The sequence below is a fragment of the Paramormyrops kingsleyae genome, chromosome 5, assembly GCF_048594095.1.
Source record: "Paramormyrops kingsleyae isolate MSU_618 chromosome 5, PKINGS_0.4, whole genome shotgun sequence".
NCBI classification, from domain to species: domain Eukaryota; kingdom Metazoa; phylum Chordata; class Actinopteri; order Osteoglossiformes; family Mormyridae; genus Paramormyrops; species Paramormyrops kingsleyae.
Window position 1 is genome coordinate 39,084,032 of NC_132801.1, and position 9,914 is coordinate 39,093,945.

General features: G+C 41.1%; 1 protein-coding gene across 1 annotated transcript; it reads right to left on the reverse strand.

The window, feature by feature from the left end:
* Positions 1-425: 425 nt before the first annotated feature.
* On the reverse strand, positions 426-5,455 carry LOC111839623 (sulfotransferase 1C4-like). The gene is made up of 8 exons (XM_023803696.2): positions 5,079-5,455; positions 4,422-4,580; positions 4,139-4,267; positions 3,200-3,297; positions 2,972-3,098; positions 1,642-1,736; positions 1,352-1,532; positions 426-1,257 (listed from the first exon to the last, which is right to left on the reverse strand). Exons 2-8 carry the CDS (start codon positions 4,576-4,578, stop codon positions 1,145-1,147), a joined length of 900 nt encoding a protein of 299 aa, XP_023659464.1. The 5' UTR covers positions 4,579-4,580; positions 5,079-5,455; the 3' UTR covers positions 426-1,144.
* Positions 5,456-9,914: the final 4,459 nt, after the last annotated feature.

Below are 9,914 nucleotides of genomic sequence, written 5' to 3' on the forward strand. Positions count from 1 at the left end.
TATTAATGTAAAGTGATTTTGCATTTTGCAGCATATAAAAAAAACATGCATTCCGTGGACGGAGTTGGGGTGGTGGGGTTGGTGGGTGGGGAAGGGGATGGGGGGGGGGGTGGAGTCATAGGTCCCCACCAATGTCCAGAGCAAATCTACGCCCTTGGTTTCAGTAAATACCGGAACGCAGAAAAAAGTGGCGGAACCCAAAAGACGAAAATACAGAAGTTCCGGCCCACTTCAAGCACTGCATTGCAGGACACACTCTCCCCCTCCCCCCTTCTCTCTCTCTCTCTCTCTCTCTCTCACACACACACACTTATTGCATGCTCTCTTACACTGGGGTAAATTATGTGAGAGAATTGAAAAAACATCACTGTTGTAAACAGAGTACTGTGCAGATGTAGAGGAAGGAAAATTGAATGAGGCCCATATTCCATATAAGCACCATACACATTTATTGAACAGCCGAAATAGTATCCCACTGAATTTTCATCAGGTCTATAAAATGTATACGTACAGCAGCATTTAGTGTGAGAACCTTCTTCATTTAATAAAGGCGCATGCATGTCCTTTACATTCCATATACAAAACACTTTAAATTCATGTGCTATATTTCACTGATTTAGAAAAATAAGAACTGTCATGAGATGTCAAAGCTCTAAAAAATGATAATCATTCTTCCATTTTCCAAGCTGCTAATACAGTTTAGTTCCCAGGTTAAGAACGTCAGATTTACAGACAGCTCAAGTTTACAAACAAACTGCCATAGAGCCTATTATATGAAACATTGAGTTAAGCACAGTGGTTTGTAATCATGACCACACACACTACTTTATGATGCTCATGAAAACATTGCATGGTTTAAGTGGTCCGTCGGCGCTGCCATTTTAAGTCAGATCACTTTGCGGTTAACTTAGCTACAAATTTGACTTAAGACAGACTTAGGAACGGATCTCGTTCGTTACCTGGGACTGCCTGTACTTAATTACAACTTTAAAGCTTTAAAATTAATATTTTTAATAGAAAAAATACAGAAATTTTGTGTTGCGTAAATGTTAACTACTGAGTACATAGTGATTTCTGTATTATAATGAAGTACAATTTAAAGAGCATAAATGCTGCAATTTTCACGCATTTCATCTGTGTATTCTCACAACTCCATGCGAAACGATGGGCCCCGGTCTGACATCAGCTGGCGGTATTCCTTCTCAAATCTTTCATTTTGTGCTACAGTGAACATGTTTTTCCAGTCACCAACCTCGCCTGACAAAGGAAAGGAAGGTCTCGGATATAACTGCTACCTGCACCAATCAAAAATCAGAACACAATGCATGGGCTGCATTTTAAGGATACTTACCTTTCCTCATAAAGGGGGATACCGATTGGTCAAAAATATTTGCAGGAAGTAAGCTAAAGTTGGTCATCGGATTTTGTTTCATATTTTTGAAGGACGTGTGCTCAATTATCCGGTCAACTGCTTCCCGATCAAGCTTCTTGCTGAGGAAGTTGGACAGCTTCGCAATCTCCCGTGCAGGGTTCTGTTATCAGGATTGAGAAAAGACGGCTGAGAAACAGACAACAGAGTGAAAGGCAATGAAGACGCATCTTAAATACTTAACGGCTCATTCCCCCTCGCCTTTCTCGCACCTCTTTTATGTCTTCAAAGAAGAGGTAGAGTATCCTGTGGTTGTTCTTCTCCTTCCACCAGCCAGTCACGTGGTCAAACCATGAACCCCAGGCCACTGGAAGGAGTGTGACACAGGGGGTGCTTAACAGAAAATACTGTGTATTTTGGCAGCATATAGGGCATAATGGGGGTGGTGTGTGGGTTAGCGGATTAGGACTTTGTTCCTATGATCTCAAGGTCCTCGATTCAAATTCCATGGTCAGCAGAACAATTTTACACTGTGGCTTTGTGCAAGGCCCTCAACCCCAACAGCTCCAGGAATTGGCTGACCCTGCTTTCTCAAGTTTTTGTTGCTTTGGATATAAGCTAGTATATGATGTTTGCATGAACATAATGGCATAATCATTGCATTTGTTTTATTTTACTCAGATGGCTGAATACCTACACCGCTAGGGCTGCAGCGTATGCAAATAAAAATACGGAAAACAGCATCTAACTGTCAAGGTCAGCTCCTGTCCCACTCTGTGTCCCTTCTTCGTTTGGCCAGCAGGCGTCGCTGGTCATCCTGTCCCTCGTGTTGTCAGTCTTTGTGTTTTCCCCTAATCCCTGTCAGCCGCATGGCTCAACGCATTGAACATGTGGCTGCCTGTGATCCCTCTGTTATATTTGAATCCTGCCTCCTCTGTTTTTGTAGATTTTGTTCCCTAGTGTCTCATTGTATGAGTTTTTCTAGTTCCTGTGTCTTTTGTTTTATATTTGGTTTTGGTTAAATTATTTGTGCCCATGCTTGTGTTTCTACCTGTCTGTTACTCCCCAGTGTTAGTTTCTGTTTCCTTGGTTAGTTCTTAGTTTCCCTGTTCAGTTCCCTGAGTTAATTAGTTTCACCTGTTGCCTGTTCTTGTGCCTGCCCTTGTGTGTTTTCCTGATTGCTTGTTGTCCTGCACCTTCCCCTATTGGTTAATTGTCTGTTTCACTCCTGTTTTTTCAAATGGTAGATTACCTAGATGCAAATAACATTATAAAGGATAGCCAACATGGATTTAGGAGAGGTAGATCCTGCTTAACGAATCTACTTGAGTTCTTTGACGAACGTTTTGCCCAGGGGCCCACACAACCCATAATCCGTCCCTGGCCTGACCCCCTTTGTAAATTTAGTTTTTGTTTATCCCCTTTAGTTTCTGACCCCTTGTGGTCCTTTTGGTTTGTTTTTTTGTAGTGTTCTTAGCGTTTTCTGTTTTGTTTAATAAATCCCCATTTGTCCCGTGAGCCGCCAGTGGGTCATCCATTTCTGTTCCAACCTGCACTATGCCTGTTCCCCACACCAAACCCCCCCGGATTCGTAACACTAACCTTGTCCAGTGAGGAAACTATCAAAAAACTGGTTCCAGTCTCCAGGTTCTGGAAGTTTCTTATTCATTCGGTGGAAGTGAAAATAACTCACTGCTGTGTCTTTGGCATTGCGTGCCACATACACCATCTGAGTGAAATACAAAAAATCCCAGCATGGTCAGTGTAAGAACATGCACAGCTGATGCATGCATCTCATGAACTCATGCATAAAGTTGGCGCTCTTCCTACCTTGCAGTTCTGATCCACAAATGAGGGAGGCAGGAGATGGAATGGGAGATGAGTTTTTATTAGGCGTGGAGAGGGTTGATTCTGCAAAATATCTATTCCTGAATGAGAGATTGTGAGGCAAAAATATGATTAGGTTAATGCAGACTTGTGTACATGCACTTCATTATTAAGTATTAGAAATATGTACAGGGGCTAGACAAAATCAGTTAAAAAACTGCAAAGTTATTTTATTTGGCAAAGGAAAGATACTTGGATGCCAGAATGCCAAACATGGACAAAAGGCATCAATGAACAGTGGTCACAAGTAGAAGCTTAACGAGAGGGATGGATGGTCACCTAACAGGACAGTGGCCTTGCAAGCTCCACACATCTGGAATTTATTACAGAATTGCCATTCAGAAACCCCTTTGTATAAAAGGCCATTGCACAAAAGACCCATTATAGAACCGGCACCCCAAAAAAATGTCAGGACCCATTTTTGACCCTTCCCTTACATCCAGATCAGGTTCCCTGCCAAAAGAAAAAATGTCAGTTGTCAATTCATAAACAAAGTGTGGGGGGGTGGGGGTGTCTGTGCAGCTATGTAGAGGGGGTCATCAGGACCCATGATCATTCAGCACGGTTGTATAACAGCAAAGGAATTGAAAGCCGCTTTACAAGACTCTCCCCTCATGATAATGCATGTTAAAAATTATACATACTGCTAAATAAATCCAAGCAGTTATACACCATCCCTAAGCCTAGATGAAGGCATTTCTTCCTAAAAAAAATACCCCCTGGACACAGTTAAAGATATTTATGACTGCATTCCATGGAGGCTTGAAGCTGTTCTCAAGGCAAATGCTGGCCCTACTCCCTATTATGTCCTAGTGAGTTTTTGTTTTGTCCACTGCTTGAATATGCAAACGCCGAGCATTAGAACCAGCACGTGTAACTGACCAGAGGGAAACGGCGGGGGTGGGTTCAGTTCCAAGAAAGGAGCTCTCATCATGGAAGGGATCTGCAGGCACCCCGATATGTCACCCCCTCTCCTTACGACATCCACCATCTCTATTGCCCATGATGTCCCTGTCCAGAAAGTGCAGAGAGACATGATTAATGCAGAGTTCAGCATGGAGGACCCTACCAGATGAACAGCACAAATTTAGAAACAACTGCAGAGAAGCTAACAGTCCTGCTACTGAGCCAGAATGGTCAGATAATGTGGACAAGGGACACTCACCTGCTTTAGGGAATGTGGCAATAAGAGTATCATCAGGTCTGGCCTGGAATTCCTGGAGCTCTCTCCACCGCTCCATCACAGAAGGCACGAAGCACACGCCCCCCACGCCATCAACAAGTTCCTCCCTCCCCCCTGCATCAGTTCCTTGGCCCTGCATCTCTTGGAGGGGCAGGAAGCAGCGTGAGAGGTTAATGGAATGCCTATTTGTGGGCGCATGTGCCACAAATCAGTCAACTGCATTACACGTACGATGATTACAGAAAAGAGCGTTAAGCAAAACAGAGCAACACCAATATCATCGATCTTCAATACATCAACACCGTCTTCATTTGAGAGTTATATGAATTATAGAGAAATTATAGAAATGAATGTAGAATTTTACGTTTTCAAACACTTATTCCTCATTAGGTTGATTACACTGGCAAGAATCAAACTATCTAAACTATCAAAAAATCTAAATTATTTCATTTTAAAAGTAAAAAAGAGCTAAAAGTTAACATTAAACAGTGATCTGGCATCATAAAAAGTAATACGTTATTTCATAGGAATTTTCCTGTATGCAAAATTTGTTACAAATTGAAAAAATACCAAACGAATGATTTATTATTTGTAACCAATATACAAATATCCATTTTTGCAACAAATGTATGAACTTACCGTTTTATTTCTCCTCTAATCTTCTCCAAACACATCTGCCACCCTGCTTTTAAAGTAAAACAGTGGGAGGGAATAAGTGTTTTTTCGCCCTTACAGCTACGTCAGCGCGGCATGTTTCCATGGGCAAGGCAATATATTTTCCGGCCAATCAACGACGAGTGCGCTGATCGCTTGTTGCTAAAGTCCGCTGAAGTACTTCGTTGCGTGTGAAGGATTTGCGGTTGCGTGACAGAAGGAAAACTAGGCAGACAGGGGGTGCGTAAGGTGACTTGTTGCGTGAGAATGGAAATATTCGCTTGCGTGCCAAAGATACGCTCTTACCACGAAATATCTAAGTAGTCCGAATTTGGCTGTGCACGTTACAGTAAAATGAAAATGATCCCAACTTACCAATGTAACCGCTAAAAGGAAAGCACGAAATAACTCCCGCATAGCTGATTCATATCTAACATTCCATAAACATCGGATGGAAAAGCCGTGCGACACAGAGCGTTACTGCAGCCATCCTGTAAACCTGTAAGCTTAATATCGTACTGTTGCAAAGAATCCCAGTTCAGTCTGAAGCTGACCCCTTTACCTATGCTACGTGTGTTCACTCTACTGCTTCATGACCAAGAAATAGGATTTCTGGGTATGTACTGTAAATAACAAACTCATTACTGTATTTATTATTTTAACAAAAATACAATGTAAGTGATAAATGTTACATAAGTACATGAAGCTACACATTTAACTTTGTGCTGGATGTTTACATTGTGAGGATCATATTGGCCTATTAACTCACCTTGATAGGGATTAGCCTGTTAGTGATGTGGCCAGTTCGCAGTGTTGGGGGCCTGAACCCAAAACCACCCCACATTAGAGCAATAAAAGTGAACTTATAACCTACAGGTGGCTGGTATGGCTAGGACTAATTTGCCTGTGGATGCTTATGTAATGTCATAAAGTGGAATGCTATTTACAACTTTGTATAAAGAAATAAAAAACATAAACTTTGTCTACCCCCATGTATTTTTGATAACTACTTATCAACTTAAGATTTTTATATATCTCAAAAACTGGTGCAAACCTATACACGTTCCTTGGTAGATAAATAAAAACAGAAGCACCCTTTGGATTCTGAACAGTTTCAATGGTGGTCATGCATGTCCTGAATCGTGTGCTGTTCCATACTGGACCATTCTTCCACAAGAAAAGTCTTCCGTTGTTTAAGGGGAGAAGAAAATGGACATCTGCTATTCACGCTGCACTCCTGAACATCCCATAAACATCCCATAAAGATGGATTGATGTTCATATCGCAGATATTTGTGATGTATGAAAAATAATGAGGCCACAATAAATTATTTCATAACTTTTCCCACCTTTAACATGACCTTGTCACAATGAGGCATGGTGCAGGTGGGAAAAGAGTGTGACGATCCACTTGCGACTTGGAGACACAAATACGAGCTGTTCATAAGAAACTGAACACATTTGGCAAAATTACAAAACAAAACGACCATGAGGTCTAAACAAACGGGGAAAAATAACAGAGCAATCTAAGAAACCAATAACACAGCCGGGTCATTCCATGTCAAATCATCACACTTTCGGACCTCATCGTCATGGATTTTAATGAAACTTGGCATGCTGATTTGGTCACATGAGTAACTCGTGAAGCTGAAATTGGGCATGTCTGGGGTCAATATTGAGGGAGATTTAAACGAACAAAACTTTAACTTCTTTGGGGGGGGGGGCTATGACTTTGACTGGCTGTATTTACCTTAATGTAAGCTGCACAGAAGGGGTCCTTATATTGTTTTAAAGCTATTGTCCAGCTATGTAGATTGAACAAATAATATGCAGTCCCCACATGAATAATTACTATGTAATAACCGATTAAAATATTAAAAATGAAAAACTAAAAAATCTATATTTCAAAATTGTGATTCACTGAGCTATGAACTATGCATTTAAATTCACTGAGCTATGCCGCAGCCTGGGGAACAGGGAACACAGACTAGGGACTTAGGTACACTGGGTCTGAAGGGCAAGAGGCAGAGAAGAAGACAGGATGGGGAGGAGGGCAGGGTTGGATGGGTGCTGACCCTGACAGACTTATAATCTGTACAATTCAATTGAAAAACAAACAAATCTGTTAGGGGGAAAAATATTTTTTTTAATAAAAAAAAACACACAATAAGCTGGTTGCATAAGTGTGCACACCCATAAACTAATACTTTGCTGAAGCACCTTTTAATTTAATTCCAGGATTCAGTCTTTCTGGGTAGGAGTCTATCAGCATGCCACATCTTGACTTAGCAATCGTTGCTGACTTTCCCTTGCAAAAAATGCTCAAAATCTCTTAGATTGCAAGGGCATCTCTTGTGCATGGCCCTCTTCAGGTCACCCCACAGATTTTCAGATTTAGGTTTGGCCTCTGGCTGGGCCACTCTAAAACTTGAATATTTTTTTGTTCTTCAACCTTCTTTTGTTGATTTGGATGTATGCTTGGGGTCATTGTTGCACAGAAAGGTGAAATTCCTCTTGATTTTCAGGTTTTGGGGCAAAATTGACTGGTATGACTGGTAACTGTTCATAATTCCTTCCACCTTGACTAAAGCCCCAGTTCCAGCAAAGGAAAAACAACCCCAGAGCATGATGCTGCCACCACATTTCACTGTGGGTATGGTGTTCTTTTGGTGATGCGCAGTGTTGCTTTTGCGTCAAGCATAACTTGTGGCACAGTGGCCAAAAAGTTCAACCTTGGGCATATGGAGAATACGGGAGATTGTTGACACATGTAGTACCCAACCAGTACTTGCCAGAAATTTCTGCAGCTCCTTCAGTGTTGCTGTAGGCCTCTTGGCAGCCTCCCTGACCAGTTTTCGCCTTGTCTTTTCATCAATTTTGGAGGGACGTCCAGTTCTCAGTAACATCACCATGGCCCCATATTTTCTCCACTTTTTGATGACAGTCTGCACTGTGTCCACGGTATATCTAATGCCGTGGAATTTTTTTTACCCTTCTACTGACTGATACTTTCAACAATGAGATCCTTTTCATGCTTTGTAAGCTCTCTATGAACCATGGCTTTTGCTGTAGGATACAATTGAGTAAATATCAGGAAAACCCTACTAGGACAGCTGAACTTTATTTAGGGTTAATCAGAAACATTTAAACATTTAAATTTTTTAAAATTTTTATATTTTCCCCCTAACACATTTGTTTGTTTTTCAATTGAATTGTACAGGTTAAAGGTCACATTAAAGCATTAAAGGTGGGAAAAGCCGTCTCATTTTTTCTATCACAAAAACCTGGCATTTTAACAAAGACTGGGGAACCCATGGAAGATACTTCACTTCATCCTGGTGTTCATGGAACCATGCAGTATGTATGAGACCATTATCATCTTGGGGGTGGCATGGGATACTGGGATACATGGGATACTGTGGGTTAGCACTGTGATCAGAAAGTTGCCGGTACAAACACTGTGGGTGGCAGAGTGATTTCAACTGAGGGCTTCAGCAAGGCCATTAGTCCCAAATGCTCAGGAACTGGCTGACCCTCGTTTGTACATTACATCACATCACCATAAAACCATCTACTACAAAAATACATTTAAATTTGGGAATATCATGATGCAAGAGTACTTGCATCATAGGGTGCACCTGATTCATAAAATGGTCTTGTATTCCTGTTTTTATATAACAGAATGGAGAACAGTCATGGATCCTAATGATTCCAACAATATACCTGCCCATACCATTACAGATCTCCCACCATGTTTAAAATTTGGCAACAGATGCAATGGGCTGCTTTAGTCCTTCTCATCCAGATGTCCAGGGTCTAGGTTTTGTGCTTCTTAACCCAGGTTATTATGTGTACTGACCTTGAGTATCAGTTTAGTCGGGGTCACGGCGGTGCTAATTCGGTCCTATGGTGATTGTGGAGGGCATGCTTTTGTGGTGTCCAGCAACTTATGCAGCAACTTGCTCCTTGCTGAACTGTATCTAGTCTTTGCATTCCTGATTGATGACTCTTGGTTTGACACTGGCCTCATACATCCTGAGTTGTCGGTTCCATTCTGTGTTTAGGTCTTTCCCAGGGATAAATAGACTCATGAAGCAAACATGAAGACGGAATGGCAAGCCTGCCATTTGTTAGGGCAGGCAGTCCCTGGGTTAAGAATGGCCACTTATGAACAGCTCGTATTTACAAACGGACTGCCTTAACCTCCTGAGACCCTACGTCCTCATATAAGGGCATCATTTTTGTTTAAAACTATTCATTGTTAAAAAAAAATAATGTTTGGTTTTTATGATTATGAGGTACTACTTATCCCAAATAGCTAAAGGAAATAAAACATGCACACCAAACAAAAGCCTGGGACTCAGGAGGATAAAGCCTATTATATTAAAAATTTGCATTAAATACAATGGTTCGTAATAACAAATGCATGCACTACTTTGTCACACTCATGAAAACATTGCGTGGTTTCAGTGGGTTATTGGCTACAGTACAGTAAAGTACTGTATGTAGTTAGGTCTTCCCCATGTTTTTTTTTTTTTTGGGGGGGGGGGGTTCACTCCAAGTATTCCACTTTCCTTCTGCATGCTTAAAACTTGCAGTTGAGTGAGCTGATACAGAACACACAAATAACAAATAAGTACTAAACATTTTGCTGTGTTTTGCCCAATCATTCGTTGATTATTCCGGGTCATTTATAATAATTCAGTTTTGCTAGATGACTCCATACAACTCACTTTGCTTAAACATCCACAAAAGTCCCAGGACTATGCCACATTTTATATATTATTTTATATGAAATAAAATCTGCCATGAAAACCACTGC

Coding starts and splice junctions, on each gene's coding strand:
- LOC111839623 (XM_023803696.2), bottom strand. CDS start 4,578: ATGCAGGGCCAAGGAACTGATGCAGGGGGGAGGGAGGAACTTGTTGAT. Junction 3,099..3,199: donor TTGTGGATCAGAACTGCAAG/GTAGGAAGAGCG, acceptor TATTTCACTCAG/ATGGTGTATGTGGCACGCAA. Junction 1,258..1,351: donor ATCCCCCTTTATGAGGAAAG/GTAAGTATCCTT, acceptor TTCCTTTGTCAG/GCGAGGTTGGTGACTGGAAA.